The sequence below is a fragment of the Cordyceps fumosorosea genome (genome assembly GCF_001636725.1).
Source record: "Cordyceps fumosorosea ARSEF 2679 chromosome Unknown scaffold_12, whole genome shotgun sequence".
Classification (NCBI taxonomy): Eukaryota; Fungi; Ascomycota; class Sordariomycetes; order Hypocreales; family Cordycipitaceae; genus Cordyceps; species Cordyceps fumosorosea.
In genome coordinates this window covers 685,556-707,697 of record NW_017387312.1, presented here as the reverse complement: position 1 = coordinate 707,697, position 22,142 = coordinate 685,556, and the positions used below count along the sequence as shown (strand labels likewise).

At 53.3% G+C, this 22,142-nt stretch overlaps 4 protein-coding genes across 4 annotated transcripts; 1 reads left to right on the top strand and 3 right to left on the bottom strand.

Moving 5' to 3' along the window:
- Window positions 1-2,340: 2,340 nt before the first annotated feature.
- On the bottom strand, window positions 2,341-3,907 carry ISF_05321 (Cation efflux protein; the record flags this gene model as incomplete). Its single annotated transcript, XM_018848926.1, has 8 exons — window positions 2,341-2,658; window positions 2,713-3,083; window positions 3,127-3,243; window positions 3,294-3,374; window positions 3,427-3,577; window positions 3,628-3,672; window positions 3,723-3,772; window positions 3,823-3,907. The coding sequence occupies 8 exons, from the start codon at window positions 3,905-3,907 to the stop codon at window positions 2,341-2,343; spliced, it is 1,218 nt and encodes a 405-aa protein (XP_018704062.1).
- A 1,179-nt stretch (window positions 3,908-5,086) lies between these two features.
- ISF_05320 (Dishevelled, Egl-10, and Pleckstrin domain protein) lies at window positions 5,087-10,945 on the top strand (the record flags this gene model as incomplete). The annotated part of the gene is made up of 1 exon (XM_018848925.1): window positions 5,087-10,945. The coding sequence occupies one exon, from the start codon at window positions 5,087-5,089 to the stop codon at window positions 10,943-10,945; it is 5,859 nt and encodes a 1,952-aa protein (XP_018704061.1).
- A 558-nt stretch (window positions 10,946-11,503) lies between these two features.
- On the bottom strand, window positions 11,504-13,289 carry ISF_05319 (Calcium/proton exchanger superfamily; the record flags this gene model as incomplete). The annotated part of the gene is made up of 2 exons (XM_018848924.1): window positions 11,504-11,523; window positions 11,594-13,289. The coding sequence occupies 2 exons, from the start codon at window positions 13,287-13,289 to the stop codon at window positions 11,504-11,506; spliced, it is 1,716 nt and encodes a 571-aa protein (XP_018704060.1).
- A 2,877-nt stretch (window positions 13,290-16,166) lies between these two features.
- ISF_05318 (Armadillo-type fold protein) lies at window positions 16,167-21,811 on the bottom strand (the record flags this gene model as incomplete). The annotated part of the gene is made up of 3 exons (XM_018848923.1): window positions 16,167-21,387; window positions 21,443-21,626; window positions 21,679-21,811. The coding sequence occupies 3 exons, from the start codon at window positions 21,809-21,811 to the stop codon at window positions 16,167-16,169; spliced, it is 5,538 nt and encodes a 1,845-aa protein (XP_018704059.1).
- Between the last annotated feature and the right edge of the window lie 331 nt (window positions 21,812-22,142).

Genomic DNA, 22,142 nt, shown 5'->3' with positions numbered 1-22,142 from the left:
GTCCAACGTGCATAATAGGTAATGACCGGAAGCTCTCTTTACGGTCGTCTGCTCATTAATAATTCATCACCTACCACAGCGACCGCCAGGCTGCCTCCTGTCCGCGAATCTTACTCGTCCATCGCTGCTCGCCCATGCATGATGGCTGCATCTTTCAACGTCGACAAGCCGCTTCATGCACGAGAGATCGCCGTCTCCATCTACCAGCTCGTTCGTTGATCCAAGCTAACCAGTCCACCAGTATCTGTACGAATAAGCTTGCTCTCGACGACTCGTCAACCGTTTCACCCCCATCCGCACCCATGACGCATCGTGCCCAGGTAACACGAAATTGCCTATCGCAGGCTGTTCCCTGCCAGAGTCCAGGGTTGCCAGGCATCACAAACCCCCCCGGAACCCAAAATGGCGCCATGTCTGGGGAAAGAAATCAAGACGGCGCTGTTCTCAGTTGCCCTGCATTGCCCCCATCCTGGTCAACTGGTCAACTGCCAACAAGCAACGCCGAAATTGCGGTGAATGACGCATGTTCCCCAGACAGACATGGTCGCCTGCATTGGCCGACACACGACACGGCTCAACCACATCCAACCAACCCATGCAACTAGGTACTCTGGATTACTGTCAGCAACTCTCCCGGTTGGTGCCCAATCGAATGGTGCGCATTAATGAAAGCCCCCGCCGCCTTTTGTCGGTGGATCACGAGAGTCCCAGCAATGTTCCACACAAATATGCCGCACAGCGTGCCAACCCCCGCCGAGCCCTTTTTACCATTGCATTTTTGTCTTATTGGATTATTACCAAGGCGAAGCCCTGCAAAGCGCCACTGATATGGACGACGGCAAGCAGGCCGGGCTGACAATCGCAAAGTCGAAAGCCAGCATCTTTCCACCTTCTAGCCAGACCAGAACACGGTGCCAGCTTCGCCACGCTCCGGCCGCCAGACTGCTCTCTATCGCGGCTGTGGCTTGACGCGCCTTCGACTGACCGCTCGGATTGATTCAGTGCGCCTCTTTCAATTCCCCGCGGCGCTCTGCCGGCCAGCCCCCGGCAACTAAGGCAGTAGCGCCGGTACATAATCCGTACTTTGTACACATATGCTATTATGTAGGTGCATTCACATAACAGAGCCGACATACATACTTTAGTTACAGTGCTCGCGTTAGCGTTCACCAAGCTTTTGTTAGCCCGATTTGGCTTTGTTGGAGTGCTTGTAGTGAATCATGTATAGATCTATGGTGTAACGCTCAGATCTCTAACTACCCGTACTAATAGTTTGTGTGAAAGCAGAGCCCTGAGAGCGTCATCGAAATTTTCAGCCAGGGTGTTCACAATACCAGTGACAGCACCGCGGTTAGGAACTCGGTCAATACAACGCCCCATTATACCCAAGTAAGGGCGGTCATATCGGTCTCTAGTTACTGCGCCGCAGAAACGAGAAAAAAGGAAGAAAAACAGAAGAAATGAGAAGGCAAACTTGGCTGGTGCGCTGGGAAGACGAGAGCGGTCAAAAAATCAATGAGACAGAGAACCTATAAAACAGTTGCCGAATGATCCGCATAGAATGTCGTCACCTGTGCCGATGCTTTGATCCATCGTACCGTCTGCACATAACGAGGCCAAGCGAGCAACCGATCTCTTGTTATTATTAGCATCTTGGTACGTTCTTTGCTTTACCGCCTTTCCAACTACCTCATCTAACTCCCTCCAACGCGCCGAGGCCCGAGCGCGGATCGGACTTTTACGACTTACGGAGTATGTAGGCCACGGCTTCTTTGTTCCTTGATGGGCAGAGCCGTCTTGTCATTCTTGACAAGTCACTAAATCCCCATCCTTCGACTGTGCATTCCTCATTGAAAATAGCGCCCTGTCCCCCGCAAAAGACCCTGATCACCTTCGCCACTTTATATCCTGGAAGCATCACGACACGGCCCACACCACGCTCTCACTGGCCCCCTCATGTCTCGTCTTTTGCATTCTAGGCTGGGGCTTGAGTGACCTGAAGAGTCTCATGACACCAATTGTGCGCATGCACCTTGATTTTGTTTGGTCCAGGGAACGTTCTCAATGTCAGCCCTCTTTCTGGTTATACTCAATATATTGATGTGTGCTCCAGCTCTACGGGCCACAAGGTGACACCTGTACATCTTCTTAGACGCCGCTCATCATGACAAAGCTCATGTACCTAGACTACCTACGCGTTTGCAGACATATGAAATCCCATCTCAGCTAAGTCTTCTCTTACCGACTCCCACAAGATTCCCAGCCACATCAAACACCGCTCCCGTATCAACCGCGCCAGTGCGGCGTGCCGACCCCCCACGCAGCATTCTAAACACGCGCTCATTGACAGCATTTCTCTGCGCGGCAAGGATCATGGCACAGCATTTCGCAACTTTGGTTTTCCTTGATCCTCACAGGGGGGCTCTCCGTATCGCCCGCAGTGTAGTCCACTTGCCTGATGGAAGTATACTCTGGCTGCAGTATGCTCATATGAATGCCATATTCGTGCAAGACCTCGCGGATAGTTTTCGAAGTTGCAACCCATTTCTCAGAATTATTCGTAAAGCTCTCGTCTAAAACGGCATGCATGGATGCCTGCGTCTTCTTCTGATCCAACTGCCAGATGTGAAACTCGTGGATAGCGACGATGCCGGGTATCTGCGTGTCTGGCGTTATTAATGTCTTCTTTTATTCTTGTTGTTTTACTCTTACCATTTCGATATCTCTCTTTATTTTCAAGGTATCCATTCCCTCAGGCGCCGCTTGCATCATAATGCGCCCAGTTTTCTTGCTCAACGGAATCGCGGTGAGGAAGATCAAAAAGGCAATGCAGACGCTGATGGCTGGGTCGACATAGTACCTCTTCTCTCCCGTTCTTGCCCAAATCACCGCTGCCGAAACGATGACAGCGACATTGCCGAATAGATCGCTGATAACGTGAGCCACTGCGCCCAGCATGCCTAGATCTCTGTTTTTGAGACCGAGAATACCAAGCAATACGTCGAACACGCCTCGGTCTCTGTGGATGTGCTTAGAGTCGGCCATTTCGAACTCGTGGCCCATATGGCTGGTGAGTGTCTGCGCTAATGAGTTAGTATAATGTATCAATTTTCGACATCACAACACTTGCGTTGAGATCTGAGCTCTGCCTGGCGCTGCTGCGAGCAGGTGCCTCGGATTCAATAGCCTCTTCAGAGACATTGCATGCTTGGTCGTTCCTCTCGTTGTTGCCATGGTCGTGCTCTAGAGGATGTTTAGAAATGCTCTGCAGGAGATAGAATGCCGTGACCAACCGTGTAAAACCAAAAGGGATAGAACATTAAGGGCAAAACCAACGCATCCAATAATGAGGACGAGTTGGGGGTTGTCGATTGCTATCAAATGATCAGCATTTGAAAGTAGTAAGATGAAGAGGGCAGTACCGACGGGAGATGTGGACAAACCGCTCGATAGCCTGAACCAGAATACTGATTCCAAGGGCCAGAAGAAGAATGCCATTAAAAAATGCACCCAGAAGTACAGCTCGGTGCCATCCAAATGTATACCCCGTTGGTGGCGGGGTTGAGCCTTCGGACACCTAGGCGTCTGTGAGAATTAACGTAGAGACCAGAACGAGTCTTTGCTTACATGGAGTGCTGCCAAGGCAACAACAAAACTCAGCAAGTCGCTCAGCTATTCGCAGATTAGAGAAAGCTTTTAGTATTGGCTTGCATTCTACTCACGTAGTGAAAAGCATCAGCGACAAGCGCCAGAGAATGTGTGTAGAAGCCCGCTGCTAGAGGTCAGTCATGAGGTCCCGGCTGCATTGCAATCGTGACTAACCAGTAAGCTCGGCGACGAAAAAAGTGAAAGAGATTGCAATGGTAGCAATCAGACGCTTTCGACGATCAAAGACAAATCGGCCCATGGTAGCGGGTGATAAGAGAGAGGTTGACAGTGTATTGGTTTTCAGGCGCTGTACTCAGAGCTCTGGGTGTTTTTAGTTCGAAAGATGTCGATGCAGGGTATTGGAAAGGGTTGGATATACAGTTCTAGACAAGCTTTTATGCGCGGTTTATTCCTGGGACTCATGGGAAGCACGAGAATATATGTGGCTGACTCTGTGCTATCGTCGGTGATGGGCCTGCGGAACAGAAGAACTCCAAGAAAACTTCCGTCTTCTTACGCGTAAGACGTCAACCTGACACATTTCCATGGGTAAGGACCGAAACTCTGATCGATGGAACGTAAAGTTGCAGCTAGCTCTCACCATGAGAGGCCTGCCACCAACAGCACTGGAATGGCGAGCAGTCCTGACATTCGTTTCGCGGGGTCGGCAATTGGGGCAAGCCAGGTCTTGACCTCAGACATCATGGTCACTTGTCAAGAATCTCCGATAATTTGCATCTTGGAGTCTCGGTGAATTTCAAGGTCTCCTGGGCTCAAGTGATGAAGCCTCGCACGGGAAACGAAAGGCATCAAGGTGCAATGTTTGCAACGTCGCTGGCGTCGTGGAACAGACTGGGTAGCATCGTTTGCTCTGTAAGTGTCATCGCCCTTTTGTACAGTGTCACCTTCGGACGTTTTTGTGCCCTGAAAGTTGAGGCGGCGAATGCGGAAGCGCAAGGGTGACATCGTCAACGTCAACCTTGGGCGCGATGCTACACGACGCACTGGCGCAACAAAGCCCCGATGTGCGACGAGTGAGAGTGAAACAGCTCTCAATGAGTACGGGTACGTTGGTCGGTTTGCAGTCTAAATTTGTCGACGTGTCAGACGTGCCATGATACGAGGCTTGCAGGCTAGTGGTGTTGGCGAAGCCAGAGTTGATTCACTTTGATGTTGGAGGATGCCCAAAGATGGCGGGTTAATTAGCTACAACAAGTGAGTCTCCCAAAATGGAAGGCGGTGTGGTGGATTATCCACCATAGCTCGGGATTCTGCCGCATCTGTCAAGCTGGGGCGACAACAATCGTCAATCGCATACCCAGAATCGCTCTATCAAAGACATTGGCCGCGTGTTTCTAATCCCTTTGTCGTGGGAGTCATGCTCCAGCCGTCGCCTCCATATGATACCCATCCTGCGATTAGTCGCTAGCCGGTCCCCATGTCCCGCAATGTCGGCGCCGCGCCCCCGGGCCAGCGCAAGGGACCACCGTGGTCTCACCTGCGCGAACCCGTAGCGTACGGTATCGATCGCAAATCCACGGCATCTCCCAGCTCCATCACCAGCACGTCGACTCGATCTACTGTGCGAGAGGACAGGGCGCGCCGAGTCGAGCGCATCTGCACGGTCGTGGTCGCGGAGGGGTACATGCGCGATGAGGTCCTCCTCAATCTCGATATGGTGGGGCCCGAGGTCCGGCCGGGGATGCTCATGGCCATATCCGCGATCAAATCCGAATCGGCAAAGGCCTCCGGTGGTCACGGCAGCTTGAATCGACAAGCTCATGATGGAACCGAGGCGGTGAAGGCGGCTGCGGCGCTGGCTAAGGACCGGACCGCGCTCGGCCATCGTTACATTTTCGTTGTCAAGGATATGCCCCGAGAAATGAAGTCTCGTAACCAAGATTCCGAGGTCTGCATCGTTCGCCACATCTCAGATGCGTTTGGTATGAAACGAGGGAGCCAGGTCCTCCTTACCCCTGTCGATGAGGATCATCGCGCCATGGAGGCATCCCATGTTGAACTGTGCTTCAGAGACGAATATCTGTCTCGGTCAGACATGTGGCGGCTGGCTGTTGATGAACTCACAGGGCGCACAGTCTACAAAGGGCAGTCGGTATTATTCATGGGCACCATCAAAGCTCAAGTTACTGCCGTGTTTGTCGAAGGAGAAAGCGTGCATTCCGGCCTATTCGTTCGCGATACGCGCCCCATTTTCCGAAGCGAATCCGCCAGATATGTCCTGTTCATTCAGATGGCAAGGGAGATGTGGGACTTCGATACCGAAACATCTGGCGAGATCATGTTCAACCGCGTCGTCAATGGCTTCCTGCCTGCGTTATTCAAGCGCTGGGCTTCGCTCAAGGTGAAGCATCTCGTCAGCATTGTACTCTTTTCGCGGGTGGAATACGACACTGGGCTTGCATCTGATCTGGCTAGCGACAGCCTTCTCGATGAATATTTCACTGGTGTGCAGCCTTTCGGCAACAAGCGGCCGTACAAGGACTTTTACCGCGTGGTTGTTAGCGACATGTCCAGCGGTGAATGGACCACGATTTTGTACCAGCTCAAGAAGGAATTCAACTTCTTCCGCCGAGATATTAGCCTCCACCACCAGAGTGTCCCCCTTACTCGCGGGAAGCAGGCCACCGACTCTGAGAAGGACGAAACATTAGTAGCGTTGACGCGCATTAAAGCTGACCCTTCCCTAGCCATCCATGGCAATGTCCTAGAAGCCATACACCTTGCCTCATCCCAGTATGCCCATGATTACATCGATCGAGATCTCAATAGAACCGGCATCTCAATCGCTGTCATCACGCCTGGCCCGGGTATTTTCGAGGTTGATTATGAAACTTTGCGACGGACAACAGAGGCACTGGTGGGTAATGGCATAGGCATTGATCTGATCTGCCTACCAGGGATGCCTCTTCATTCTGTCCCGCTCTTCAAGTACCGAAACCCTCATGCATCAGAAGAGGGCGCCAAGCATCAAAACGCGCTTTCCAGATCATTCCATAGCCACAACAGCACGGGCGGCTACCCAACCCCCATCGTTGGCAGCTATCAGTCCCACACCGAGTCGCTTTCTCCCAGTAAAGTATCACAGAATATGATGAAACACGTCGAGTCACTTACATCGTTACGCAATTCGGACGAGTGGAGTTGCGCTCTGCCTCAGTGGTTGCATGTTTCGTTCTGGAAGGGCGCTGACGAGTCTTTGGCCTATGAAGGCATTGCGCTATCCGTGTCTACCGCCAAGGATAAGAATGAGGACGATTTTGAGATGCGATGCCGCATGTATGGGCTTCAGATGAGAAGTGCCTTGGACACCAACGAGATTGAGACTGCAGCCTTGAGCTCGGATTCCAGCTTTCCCACAAACACATCATTATCATCCAAGAAACGACAAGATAGTGCGTCAGAGAGCCTATACGTGCCCTGCCGCCGGGCCCAGGAAGCCCTCGGAGACACTGTATATGGCTTTCAAAAGTTTGTGCCAGAGAAAATAGCGCGTACTGGAGATTTAACACTCTGGAAGAAGCTGCAGGCATTTGATGACTCTCGGGCCAAGCTCCGTTCTGCCCCTAAACGCCGCCCTCAGCATCACAAGCCAGCCAAAGACATGGACGAGGTGCCACGGAAATACCAGGTTGATGATGCCGCGGTGCTTGGCACATCTGTCCCGGATCGAATGACGCTTCAGCCTTCGCAACATACGACCACTCGCAAGTTTTCTATGGCAGAACCAGAGCGCCCACCGACAGCATCCGTTCAAAAGCCCCCTGAGCCACCGCAGAAGAGTCCCAGCAAGCCACCGTCGACATCTTCGTTTACTGCCAGGCAGCCCAAGCTGATGCGGCACATAAGCCTTGGGCACCGCGGTTTTGGCATTGCTGCCCCTAAAGCAGCAATAGCCGAGCTCAAAGTCGAGACCGTCAACGCATCGCCGGCGTTCTCCTCTGATCCACGACGAGCCTCCAATCCTCGGTCTCTATCCGACATGAGACCGTCAACACCACACAGCATACGAAGCCAGTCGTCAACACTCACGGCTAAGAGAGTCAAGTCAATAAAATCAGATTTAACCGAGCTTGCGTCAGAGACAGCTCCTTCGACCCCGAGCATTCCGATTGCCCATAAAGAGGCGAACGCCCAAGACGGCACAACCAATAACACATTGAAGCCGCCAGTGCCCACTTTGATGCCATCCAAATCACGCGACAAACTCCGTGAAGATCCAGAACTGCGCTATTCAAACTTTATTCGTGCTGAGGACGTTCAGAAAATGTACAACAGCAAGCTTAGAGCTGGTGTTGCTCCCGGACCACAGCTACAGCCGGAACTACCGATCACCCTTTCTCCGACAGCGGCAATCACCCCTTGGCTTACTCTGCTGAACCCCTCCCATCCCGAGAAATATCGCATTGATGATGCGATTCTGTATAGCCGATGGCAGCATGTATTTCCAAAGCCATCAGAAATGAGAACACAGAAGTGGAAAACACTTTGCTGTCCTGCCTCTGTACCTTTAACGACCGAGTACTTTCCGTCCAAGGCGCAATTTGATGCTGAGTACCAGCGACACCCTTATATCGTGGACCAAAACACCGACAGCGATGACGAGCCCATGTCACGGAAAGACTTTATGAAGGAACTAATCGGTCTTCGTTTCTCACAAGGTTTCCAGGTTGTCGTAGGCTCCGCTGTTGCCAAAGCTTTCGGGCAGAAAATGATCAAAATCGCAGATATCTTCTCGCGAGATCAGACCTTTGAAGACGGAAATAGCGTTTTCATGTCGGTGGGCAACACCATCCATCAGCTCTCTTGTGTCAACGGCAGCGAGATTGAAGTCAATATTTTCCTACGGAAGCCTGCACGGACAGCGGCGTCTGAATTCTCAACAATGTACAAGCCGGCTATTCAGACACTACTGGATTCTACCTACGAGACGAGATCGATTGAAATTCTGAATCCAAAGCCGGAAAGAAACTGGAATACGATAGATTCATACTTGGCCGGCCACCACGAAGAGCTTATGGAAAGCTTGCGGTTCTGGCGGACGAGATACGTGCTCATCCCTCTGAGCATGAGATACTCGGCTTCAACCAAGAGCCATTTCGAAGACAACCCCGAAGAGGTCCGTATCGAAGGCATTCAACGGCTGGCTCAGTTGTGGAAGAAGCATCGATACGTGTCGGCATCAGAACGGAAATTTCAGGGCCAGGCTAGGAGTCGCATCTTGGACCGCAGCCCTCTGAATATTATTTACAAAACTGACGACCCTTCGTCAGTCGTTGCAGCGGAGCTTGGAAACCTTCCAACACTTGAAAGCGTCGAATACTCTTCAATCAAGGGGAATTTGATTGTCCGAAAAGAATTGTTTCGACGAGCGAGCCTGAACCTGACAGCCTTGGCCGACGCTCTGCAGCAGCCAATTGAAAACGGCGGTGTTCCTTTGCACAATAGGCGCTGGCACCTTCGAACGCATAACAATGCGTTCATTGGGTCAGACATGACAACCTGGCTGTTGAAGAACTTTGAAGATCTTGACAGTCGCGAAGAAGCGGAAGACTTGGGCAATGCGCTCATGGTAACAACGCCGAAAGAGAAGGACAAGGGCAAGGAGGAGCAGGCAGAGAAGGGCGGCGATACAAAGGTTGAAAAACCACGCGGGCTCTTTGTCCATGTCGAAAAGAGACACCAGTTCCGTGATGGAAACTACTACTACCAGATCGCGCCCGAGTATGCCAAGCCTCAACCGGGCTGGTTCGGCAGCAGGAAGAAAGACGCTGCGTCGTCGCTAGCAGATAACAACAGCCGTGACTCGCCGCGAGCCGCTGCTCCCCGTTCCGCCCCAACTGCCGAGGAGTCCTCCTCCGGGGCGCCTTCTCCGGGCGGCATCCCCATGCTTGGCGCCAGCAAGACTTCCAACCTCAACCGGCCGCTTGTTCAGCTGAGTAAGGTTTTGAAGTACGACGTGGATCATCGAAAGCGATCGTATCGTGCTGAGCGGATTGATCTACACTATGACCGCTTGCACAATCCGGATAATTGCTTCCACATCCGGATCGACTGGATGAACACGACGGCCAAGCTTGTTTCGGATTGTGTAGAGGGGTGGGAGCGCGAGGCAAGCCAATATGGCCTGCGCCTCGTGGAAGTGCCCATCAAGGAGGCATGCCGGATCACGGAAGCTAATCCCTTCCGCAAGCCGCACGAGATTGAGCTGGCCGTCCCGCCACCGGAGCAGATGCCCGAGACCTACTTTGACCCGAACGCTCTCGGTCCGACAAGAGTGCATAGCAAGCACTTTTACCAGACCGCGATCCTCAAGCACTTTGACTTTGTGCTGGACATGGAGGCGGCATCGAGCTTCCCCGACAACGTGGACGTGCGGTACTCGTGGGGCAAGCCCGACTTCCGGTACACGCAGTACATTCACCGGAGCGGCCTGCTGCTCGCGCAAGTCACCGACGAGGGCCACTTCATCGTGCTAGCCAACAGGCTCTATAGCAAGCGCGTGTCTTTAGCCCGGGAGAAGGAGCTCCGGGTGCAGGCCAACGTGGACATTGCCGCCCCGTTGTCTGCCGCGGCGGCGGCGGCGGCGTCGGCCACGGCTGACCGGAGCGCGCGCCTCCTGTCGCTCGGCGGCTTCGCGTCTTCAATGGCCATGGCCATGGCCACCGAACCGGGGACGGGGACGACGCCCATCTCCTCGCCCGTTGTGCGTCCCACATTTGGCCACCTCTCACCAGCGATAGGACCGAGCGACCCTCCCGTCCCCGCGAGCACCTCGCAACCACGACCGCCGGTGCCGCATCAGCGGGACTCCAGCAGCAGCCACAATCATCACCACCCCCTGTACCATTACCACCGCTACCTGCATCCCCTGCAGCAGCTGATGGAGCCCGAAGCCATCAAGGACATGCTGGAGGCGTTTTGCAAGGACTCGGAGGCTCTCGAGTCGTTTTACCGAGACTTGCTGGACCGCGGGCAGCGCGTCCCCGGGACCCCGATGACGGTGTCCACGGTGCTATCGGTGCCCGCCGCGCCGGACCACCCCGTGCCGGAGTCGAGCATCCCCTCGCTGGGCCTCCCGCCGGGCGTGCTGGCCGCCCACCACCACCACCACCACCTGCAGGATCCTCCGCAGGGCGCAGTGGACGGCAGCAACGGCGGCGGCGGCGGCGGGCTGCCGGCCAACATACGCAACTCCATAGGCAGCCCCATGTCAATCCTGCGTCGAGGTAGCGTCCAGTATGACGGGCTCGGGCTCGGCTCCAAAAGCACCAAGTGATCTGTTTGGGTTGCAGAAGTAATTTTGAACGTTTGAATTCAGCGCCTATAAAGAGAGATGCAGCTCGGAATTTAATAATAATCTTCCTATTTTACTTGTTCACCCCATGCAAGCAATCATGACAGCCGACAACTTTGCCTAGGTTTTCCGCCGCGTATAATCCGCGTGATCGAGGAAGAGTCGAGAGTTACTAACAAGAGTGAATTTATAGGTCACTAATAATGATCGAATAACTAGTTCATCGCGTCTAGAGCGGAACCAGGAAAGCTTTAACAAAAGTTGTGTATAGATTAGATAGGTAGACACAATATGCCAAAGTTTTGGGTTGTATGGTACAAGAGTTGTTTTGTTCCCCCCCTCTGCCAGTGCACGCCGACATTATGCAACTGCGGCAGAAACTAGTCGTATGTTTTTTTTATCAAGAAAAAAAAGAGAGAGAAATGGATTCGCTAATACACCACCGTACGGTAGAAGAAAAAAAAGAGAGACAGATTATCGAAGGTTGTGATCGCCAAACACGGTAGCCCCAATCCGTTTTTTTGACCGGTGCGACCATCGCTACTGTCCGTCGGGATAAACTGTAGGCAAAAAGGTTAGCTTCAAAACGTACGTTACGACAAGAGTCGGGGAGGGAAAGAAAGAACATACAGAATGAGCACGTGGCAATGATGGCATACAAGCATATCAGCAAGAACCCTTCCAGCCAGTGACTCTTGCCGTCGCCGATCAGGTAGTTGGTCAGGAGCACAGCGACGAACATGACGGCGACCTGGAACTCGTCGAGACTCAGGTCCATGTACTCGTTGCCGAGGCCCCAGCCAATGATGACGAGCAGGGGGATGAGGAAGAGCGCGACCTGCATGGAGGAGCCGACGGCGACGCCAATGGCCAGGTCCATCTTGTCCTTGATGGCGACGGTCACGGCGGTGGCGTGCTCGGCCGCGTTGCCGACGATAGGCAGCAGGATGAGGCCGACAAACTCCTTGCGCAGCGCCGTCGTCTTGGTCAGGCTGTCGATGGAGTCGACCATGAACTCGGCGCAGAGGGCGATGATGACGGTCGAGAGCAGGAGGGTACCGACGGCGACTAAGAAGTGCAGCTTAGGGTCCTCCTCGTCTTCCTCCTCCTCCTCAGCGTTGAGAGGCTCCGGGTCCTTGATGGGGGGGGCGGCGGGCCCGTTAAGGTTCTGCTCCTGGCTGGAGCTTCCGTGGGCGTGGCGCATGAGGGCGCTGGCGCCAGGCATGTGAGAAAAGCCCTCCTTGATGCTCTGGCCGTGCGTCCACGGGCGGGCGGCCACCTTCTTGCTCTCCTCGTTGAAGACGTCGAGATGGGTGTGCAGCTGGAAGAAGAGGTAGGCAAAGTAGACCAGCAGCAGAATGACGGCGGTGCCGCGCGACAGCTTGGCGATCTCGGTCTGGTCCGCGTTCGTCTTGAGCTCGAAGACGGTGGGCACGATGACCGAGGCGACGGCCAAAGCGAGCAGCGACGCAGCCGTCTGCGCAACGGTGGTATTAAAGTGCTGCTCGCGACGGCGCAGACCACCGAAAAAGAAGCAGAAGCCCATGACGAGCAGTAGGTTGGAGAGGATGGAGCCGATGAGGGATGTCTGGACGACGACAATCTCGCCCTTGATGAGGGCGATGATGGCAACGATGAGCTCGACGGCGTTGCCAAAGGTTGCATTGATCAGGCCGCCGAGGGTCTCGCCAGTGCGCAGGGCAATCTCTTCAGTAGCGTAGCTCAGCATAGCGGCGAGCGGGATAATAGCGACAAAGTTGACAACGAAAACAACGGTCGGGCTGACGCTGTGGACGTAGTGAAGGGCGATGCCAATCGGGGCAGCAACGAGCAGGACGTTGATCCAAGAGTTGAGCAAAGTGTGCTGTAGCTGATTGGCGACAGTAAATGGATGTTTCGGGTGGACGGGTCGGTACAGCGCATTCGATTTGGCCTTCTTCTTCGACTTGCCGTCGTCATCGTCGTCATCCTGGTTGTTGCCGGTGGCTTTGGAAGCGTCGTCCTCGGGCTTACGGTTTCTGATGCCGTTGGCGCCGGCGGCAGCATGGCCGTTACCGTTTGACCTGTCCTCGGTGACTTGGGTGTGCTCGGGATCTTGGTTCGTGTCGGCCGTCGCGGACGAGTGCGTTCTGTCCTGAGGCGCGGTGGCGGCGTGGCTGAGGCGAGATCCGTCGCCCTGTGCTTCTAAGTCGCGGTCGTTGCGATCAGGCGCCCAAGTACCTCTGCGTTTCTGGTCCCAGACCGATCCAAATGGGTTCCAGCCGGCGCCACCGGAGCGGCTGACGGCGGCCGCGTCGCGCTTGATCTTGTAGGTGTTGACTGTCATTGGGTGATTGCAAGGGTCAGCGTCGGGGGTGTTGGGTGTAGAATGCTTAGATGATGTGGGAGATCATGAGGATGCGCTCTTGGGAGGAGGGGAAAGGAGAAGAAGATATATGATATGTTATGAGGACATCGGAGGGTAAATGTGTGTGGATGGACGATGCGGTGTCGCGATTAGGTGCGCTGGTAGGCGGGAAGGCGGGAAGGCGTGCGATGGATGGTGCGAGGTGAAGTGCTGTTATGATGACAGCGGGAAGCAAAGCGGGAGCACACGAGAGCCAAGTTACGTTGACCAGGTGGCCAGCCAAGCCTCGTTGTGTTGCGTCGCGTTGCGTTGCGTTGTGAAATGTAGTGTAGTGCAGTGTAGCGTCACCTCGGAGGGAGGCAGTGTGGGTGAGTGAGATGGAGGACGAAGAAGAAAAAAAAAGAGTCTTTCAAGACAAGGCGAGGCGAGGTCGGGAGAGCGGCAAGAGAGCGGCAAGAGAAGGATTGACATGGATGGGGCGAATGATGATGGTGGATGATGGTGGATGATGGTGGATAGTCAGAGGGTTTGTGGCATTGCTGCGGTTTGGAGCCAAGCAGGTTCGGGGAGGTGGATAAGATTAACTTGGAAAGAAGGCACAGGTGCCACGGGCCGGTGCATATGCACGGTGCAACCGACGCCCGATGAAACCTTGCTCCAAGTGGAAGTGGCAGGCTCGTGCAGATGTTTGTGCACGCGCGTAAAGGAAAGGAAGCAGGGAAGCAGGGAAGCAGGAAAGCAGGGAATAACTAGGTAGGGGACGGATCGATGACAATGATGAAACGGTTCAACTCACAGCTCATTGTTTGGTTTCACTGAGGGAGGTGCTCCACTCTAATCGGGAATAGTGAGGTGGTGAGTGAGTGAGTGAGTGAGTTGAGTCTGGGGTCACACTTTTCACTATGAGGCGCGCCCAGGAGGTGAGATTTGGCTGGGTGAGTGAGGGTGAGTGAGCGGCGCGCCACTCGAAAAAAAGGGGGGGTGGCCAAGAAACCAAGAGATCGGATCTCTCTGCAGGCAGCTTGGCGATGAGACAAACAGAAGAAATGCCAAGCAAAATTAAATGGAAGAAAAAAAAGTCCCTGCATCACAAACCACATCCGTTAGCAATGAGAATCTTGTCGTCATGTAAATATGCTGTAACCAGCCGGCGGCCTCACTAGCCAACTGCCATCAATCCCGCCTTGACTCGGCAGAACATACATAGGCTGCGTTGGTAGCGCTGGCGGTTTGGAGGAGGCGCAGCAATCGCACCATGATAAAGTAGAAAAATACGCACACGCAAAAGAACCAACGTAACGGGATGGCGCAGGCGGACAACTTACTTACTCTTTTGAGAAGGACTTTGTTGGGGCAGACCGTGGTCAAGTTCACAGTCCGGTCAGCACCACCAGCACAGCCCGGGCCGGCGCGTAACCAACGAGGCAAGAGAAAATAGAAAAGAGCGAGAGCGAGAGCGAAAGGGGGGGTGACGATGTAAGCGTGCGCCACACGTTATCTCTGCGATTTTGTCGAATCCTACCCTTCGTCCTGTCTGGGGGCAAGAGAGAAGAAGGACGACGGTGATGAAGGGAGAGGGGGGAAGCGTCGCTCTCTTAATATTTTGTTTTTTTTTCCCTCGTCGCGCAACTTGTAGGGAGCCAGCGTACGCCCCCTTTCCTCACGAAAACCAGGGCGAGCAGGGCCCAGGTAGCACGGTGAGTAGTAGCGCGCGAAAGAGGGTTTATTTTAGACTCAACTGGGGGCCCGTCACGTTGGTGATTCGGTCAGACAAAGGTCGATGTGGTGCGGGAGTCAAAAAAAAGACCAAGAGACAAAGACGGACGGACGGGTAAGTGAGATGGGAGAAAGGGAAGGGAAAGCGTGCGACATGAGACGCAAAACCCCAGCTCGTTTTGCAATTCCTCGTTTCGCCCTGCCTATCTCTCTCTCTCTCTCTCTCTCTCTCTCACCGACCAATTCATTCACTACTTCCGAGGAAACACTTATGTATGTATGTATGTACCTAGTACCTAAACAGCCTGGCGCATCAAACTGCCGTCCAACCGTCTCAAATCAACAAGGCAAGGCGGCCCAAGCCCGAGGCTATTTGAAACGAGGAACTTATTACTAGGGCACCAGGCGGCCTCCCTGTATTTCTCTACTGGGTAACGTAAATCTGTTGATGCCCATTCCAGACCTAGCTGCCAGTCATAACTCCTCTCCCTCGCCCAAGACCACCAGACTGGCCTACATCCCGCCAATAACACATCCTGCCATCGCTAGGGCTTGCGCCAACCTTCGCTGTCAACTGTTACACTTGCTCGCTGGCTGCTCCGTGGCTTTACGCATCCCCTGTTCCTACATAGCTCTCCGCCTCGCATCCTGTCGTCATAGCCATGCACACACAATGTGCCACCAAGCCCAAAACCATTGGCGCCCTACACTCTTCCTTGAGCTACCCAACAAACCAAATACTACGGAATTTCCACGGAGCGGCGCCATGGCAACTCTTCTATTTCAAGAAAATAAGGACAAGGAGAGGAGGGTAAGAAAAACATCCCTTCTATTACTCATAACCATCGTAGCTACCTTGTTTCCTTTCAGCAGAATGCGTCTCGATCAAATCAACTCGTCTCATGGGTATGTATCAGCCAAATCGAAACGCCATCTTCCCCCGCAGTCTGCTCACCAGAGCAGTTTCCTAATCATGTAACTTAGCAAGAGTTTGTTTCAGGGACGCCGCCTCCCAGTTTATCTTAAACCATAAGCCCCGGCCCGCAAGGAAAACCACAGAGAAAAATTAAAGCAACAAAAAACCAAAGAGCAGAGGCGCCAGTCCCGAGTCCGCCGCTCATAAATGCACAGCCCATATAACTAAAGCCATGACCCATCACCTTCGTCGTCGTCTGCCTCTATACTTGACAGACGTGGCCGCCCTCGCTTGCGTGGCTGAGAGTCCGATCGAGGACGCTTCTTTCGTCCTCCAGGGGTAGACCCTCCTTTCCTCTTCCGTCCTCTGTCACCCCCCTCTCCGTCATCCTCCCCGCCTTCACTTGCAGATCCCGCCCCATCCATGTCCGCCTGCTCGTCGTCTTCCACAACCTTGAATTCCTTGTCCACGCTCATCAACTCAATCAACGCCTTGCACTTGTTGACCATGCCTTGCAACGTATCGTATCCGGTCTCCTGAGCCGCCAGCTCTTCCCAGATCTTGTCCCCGTGCACACCTTGCACCTTCGTCGGCGACTTGTTGAGATCCTTGGTCAGAAGTTTTGCCTTGCTGTCGTGTCGGCCCGTTCCCATGTTGTACAGCTTTCGTAGATACGTCCGAGCCTCCCATAGCATGAGCAATATCACCGACGCCGATGCTAGCTGGCGGGAGCGTGCGGGTTCGACATCCGCACCCACCACTGGCGCCTCTGCAATTTCTGCTGGCTCTCCTTCCGCGTCGCCCGAGGCTTCTTCCGTCCCATTCGGTGCATCCATGTCCATGCGCATGTTGAAGATCTCTGACTCGATGGCTTGGGCAACAGTAGCTCCAGTTGTGCTAACAATCTTCTCCAGACTCTTCACCACTGTGTGCACTTCACCCATGGTCTGGTACTCGAAAAAGACAAGGTTATCCACCACGAACCGAGCAAAGGCAACATGCTGCGGGATGCCACTCTTGGCATCAAGTTTGTTGAGATCAAAGTTGACCAGGTAGCAAAGCTTCTCCATAAACCTTTGCTTATTCTTCATCTTGCTGATTTTCAGAACCTCCATCAGCAGGTGCAGCTTGGCTTGAAACGGGTCTGTCGTAGCACCGTGGATGTCTTTGACGATATCGCGCTGGTAGTTGAACACCAATTGCACTGCTTTAGTGTACTCTCGCTCCAACACCGTCTCGTGCTTCTCATGCAGCGATCTATGTTCCGAAAACGCTAATTCTGCAATCTTCTTGTTGGCAGATGTCTCCAGCGTGATCAAAGTCAGTCCCGTTTCCTTGGGATGCGTTAAACCTTGGCGATTGATACTACCCAGAACCTCCATCGCCAGGAATGCGAATTCATCCTGGCTGGATAGCGCTATACGGGTGAAATCTTTGATAAACCGTTGCGTTGTGGCGCTAGCAACATCGTCGAAATTGGTGCCGCCCATAATTGTGAGTTCTCGTTTGCCGCCAGCCGCGGCAGCTTGAGAAGAAGCCTCCGATCGCCGCTCTTCTCCCATGAGAAACTCTTTGAAGGATCGAAGGATCATGTTTTCCAGAATGGGTATCTGATCCAGGAACACTTGCTGAAATGCTGTGTAGACCTTTGCAAGCACATAATTTCGCGGCCAGGACTGGCAAACTAGCCCAATCGCTTCAAGTGCTGCCTTTCGTGCCTCAAGCGGTTGCTTAGGATTGGTAAACGGGGAAACAATATCCACAATCAAGCGCGGCACTGAGTCGCCCTGCCACTTTTGGAATTTGGCCTTGAAAATTTCTATTTGTTGATCCAAGTCACAGTGTTTCGCCACGTTGCCGACGATGATCGCGTACGCGCAAAGAATATTGAGGCGCTTTGGGTCTAGTGGTGCAGCCGCAATTTTCTGGATGCCGACCAAGCTGGAGGCAACCAGGTTAGCCATTGGGCTGAAGTCGTTGAGCAAGTCGCAAACGACCTTGGCGCAGGCAATGAGATCGTCAAGCGCGCCTCTCGAAGAGATTTTTCCAACACCTTGAAGCAGTTGCTTGCGCACTTCCCCCAGAAATTGCGAGTGTACAGTAGAGAGTTGTGGGAGTACCCTCTTGTAAATGACTGTGACAGCACGGAATGCAGCGAGCTCTTCTTGCCCGGCAAAGCTCGCTAGCTGCGGCTTCAAGAGACGGATTTGCTCAAAATTAAACAGCTTCGGGTCCGCATTAGCAAAGATGGTCAGAACTTGAAGCGCATCTCTGCCGGACGCTCCTGATGAGTCTTCCGAATCCGGGTTGTCGAGAAGCCCGAACATGTCGCTGACCAACTTAGAGCAGACTGAAAATGGGCCCTCCAGTGACTTGTTGTTTGGCCGAAGAATGGCGTGGAAGACCTTATCGAGGACCTCAGTGGCTGTTCCTGTTTTCACAGTTTGAATGATGAGGGCCACATGCTCTGTGATGGCGGTCTGGTAGGCAGCTGTTCCGTCGTTCGAGTAGAATGGAGCAAACCACACCTCTTCGATCATTTGACGAGCTAGATCTCGTACACCTTCGTCTGGGTCTTGGACACGTCGAAGCAGGCCATTCGCAATAGCGCAACGTAGGCCCTTGTTCCTGTTGCGCAAATAAATGTCTCGGGCCAACTTCATAGCACGTTTTCGTACACCGACGCCCGCATCTTGGAAGCGGTCAATAATTTTGGGCGTTAACGATGATTCAAGAGCCGAGCGCATCGTGATACAGCTGCCAAGCAATCCCAGAGCAGAGTCCCTGACCTGAGTCGAAGAGTCACTAGAGCATTCCAGAATTAGTTGAATGACGCTGGAGTCTCCATCCAGGATCGAGGGATCTGTCTCCAGAACTTGGTTGATGCTCTTGAGGCTCTTGCTTCGGACAGTCGCTTGGTCACTTGCCATCGAGCCAAGCAGAATATTGAGGATTTTGCCAAAAGACTCGCAAAGTGGCGACCGTAATAGAATAATGGCAAATGCGAGTTTCGCTTGGTTGGCGCTTATTGCTTTGAATCTGTATTCACTAGCAAGCCATTTGCGATCAGCAACCATCTTCCGCAGTCGATAAGCGAGACGCCCGAGCTCGCTGTCTCGCTCAATTTCTTCGTCTTTGATCGAATCATATGCGATATAAGTCCTATTTGCCCAGTCCGTGATAACAAATGCTACGGCACTGGCCAGGTGCTGATCCTCCGTACTGCGGCTCTGCAAGTACTCGAGTACGGCACGAAATGGCCCTGCCCACGCCACCAAATATTCCGGTTGACTCTTTTGCTCTAGCACATGGATAGCAAGATCAGCTAGATAGCGTGCCATTTCGTCTGCATCGGCACCTTCAAAATTAGTGGCAGTGCGTTTGACGTGCGAGCGCAAACGCGAGATTGCCGCACTCATGGAGCCGAGCAGCTCCAGCGCCATGTTTTTGGCCGGAACAGCCGTTCTTTGACCTTCAAACAACTGCACCATGCGCAACATCAGGAGGCGCAAAAGAAGCTCAGCGCAGGGCCAATCAGGTGAGTCGAGGCATACAGTGAAGTCGTCAACAAATAAATCCAAGAGGTTGCGATACGGCGTGTCTCCCGATTTGGTAGAGCCAATAGCCCTCTTCACGATAAAGTTGATAACATAAGAGGCGTTCCGCGATGCTGTATCATACAAGGGACTAGATAATGTGTCCAGTTCTTGTATCGCAATTGCATGTTGCTGCGAAGCATGTTCCTCGCTCGTCAAGGATGACACGGCTTGTCCTTGTCTTGAAATCGGTTCAGCAGTGTCGGTGGGTGTGCTATCGGCATCTCCATCCAAGTCTCTTAGCAGCGCAGCTCGGCGTCCCTCGCTACTTTGGTCGACTTTTCCGGAACTAGACTGTACTAGCCGCATAATGAGGGCAGACACAGGTTGAATGCTGCCACCATCAGCCAATTTGAACTGCTTCGAGCTCTGCTTGCCGACAGGGAGCTTCTCCAGCGAGGTGAGAATGTCATCAATAATGCCCTGCCGCTGTTCAGGCTTATTGACAAAAATTTGGCAGAGAATATCCATAGCCACTGAGCGAATACCATCGAACTTTTGTACCCCGACAACCGACTCGCGCTCAACATGTGCATTCTCGACGAAGATCAGTTTCGAGGCCGTGTACTCCAAGGTATTGATTGCAGTCTCGGAAAGCTCGATCCTAGCAATCAGCTCACCCATCAACGCAAACAGCTTTTGGCACGTAACAAAGACAGTGGACAGTGTCTTTTTGTGCTTGAACATGAGCTTAAAAATGGCTGCCCCAGTGCCGCTGCTTCCAAGTTCCACAAGAGGCATAACAATATCCTCCGTAACAGACTTGCATAGGTTGACGCATCTGAGAATCATAGCTTCCGCGTATAATTGCTTGTCCTCTCGGCCACCGGACAAGATTCGGAGACATGTTCGCGCAGCCTTCATCGCTGTTTCCACGTCTGCAAGCTGGGCAACCCAAGAATCCACAGCCGCCTCGTCCCACTTTTCGTCAATGTGAATATCGATAATATCCATGTACTTGAGGCTAGTTTCACTAAGCTTGATGATTTGAAGCAGGTTTTCCAGAGCGACTCTGTCGAAGGTGCGCAAGTCAATAGCTTTTTGTAGTGCGCCGTGCAATTTCTGGTGGACCCCAGCAGTCATTGCAACTTCTTGATCTGGCATCAACCTGACAATATGATCGTAACCCGGTTCCATTGCAAATGCATGCCCAACAGCTGAAAAGATAGTGCGAAGCTGGGACTCGAGGGCGTCAAGCGCAGCTTCCCCACGCTGGCGCTGGTCAAGGCTAGAACCAATGAGATCTTGTCCTTCTTGACCATTGCCATAACGACGCGCCGACAAGTTGCTGGGCGCATCAGGAGCAACCATTATGTCTGCGTACTCTTCTCGCCCACTCATCGTTGGAAACTCGATGCGCAGGCCTCCCGCCGGCTCTGGGGAGGCAACGGTAATCTCATCAGCTTCTGCTGGTGGCGCCGATGACGTTTTCTTCGAGGATGCTGGATTCGTGTTCACAGGTTGCACGAAAGAGTCGAAATCTTCATAGCCAGACGGGTCGAAATTTCTCGAGGCTGTGAGATCGATCTCGACTTTCATCGAGCTCGACTGAGCAGCCTCGGCGTTGTGTGTGGCAGCATTTTTGCTAGCGATGGGTGAACTCTTCTCCAAAGTACTCTTGCCGACCTTGTCGGGAGTCTTTTTAGGAACCTTGTCCAGATCATTTGACAGCTTGCGGTTGTGCGATGGTGTAGAGCCGTTCACAGCTTTATCAGCCTTGACGCTCTTACTAGCCTTGAAGTATGTCTCAACTCGATCGTGGACAGCTTGCGTTACAGGCGTAAGGCCATTTGCGACAGGTTTTTTGCGCGTCGATTTCACCCGGCCGTGCGGAACAGGTCGGAAATCGCTACAGGAAGAGAGAGGTTAGACATGGCAGTCTCAAAATCAACTGGGAGACGTACTACTGTGTGCGCTGTGCGGGTTTCATGTCGTGGAGCACAAAGTCGACAGCCTGCTTGATATTCTTCGACTGCTGGTCCGTCCCAGCCGCTGCCTCGTTCAGATTGTCAAACTCTTGTCGAGGAAATAACCCGGAAACAGGTTCGGCGGGTGAACCGGAGCCGATCGAAGGATCTGGGATGATGTCTACCAGATGTTAATAAACCAAAGATGCAAATTATCAATCGAAGCCGCATACAAGGAATGAAAGGGACCGTCGAGGTCTGCGGAGAGTATGGAAGAGCTTGTTGGAGGGTCAAGGGTTGAGAGATTGTAGCAGCAATGTTCATCTCCTCACGACGGCTGCTGAGGCCATTCTGAGGACCGTTCATGTTGTCAGAGTGAAATGCTGCTAACTATCGTCGTCGTTACGACTGTTTGCCAGCTGGCATTGCGGGCCAGAGGAGTCGCCGGGCAATGGCGCATCGAGGTGCAAACGCAGGGGCGAGCTGGGGACAGCGAACGCCGCTCGTTAACGGATCGCAGCCAGGAGAAAGCGACCAGCTAGGACTAGCCACCACTACTCCCGGTGGTATTGTATATATATCGTAGAGCGCAATCGGATGCGATGGGAGCCATCAATGGGATCGCATCGGCATGAAAGGGAGTTGGGATTTTCCGAAAAGCCAGGTGATGAATGAAGCCGCCTGTAGATGCGCTAAC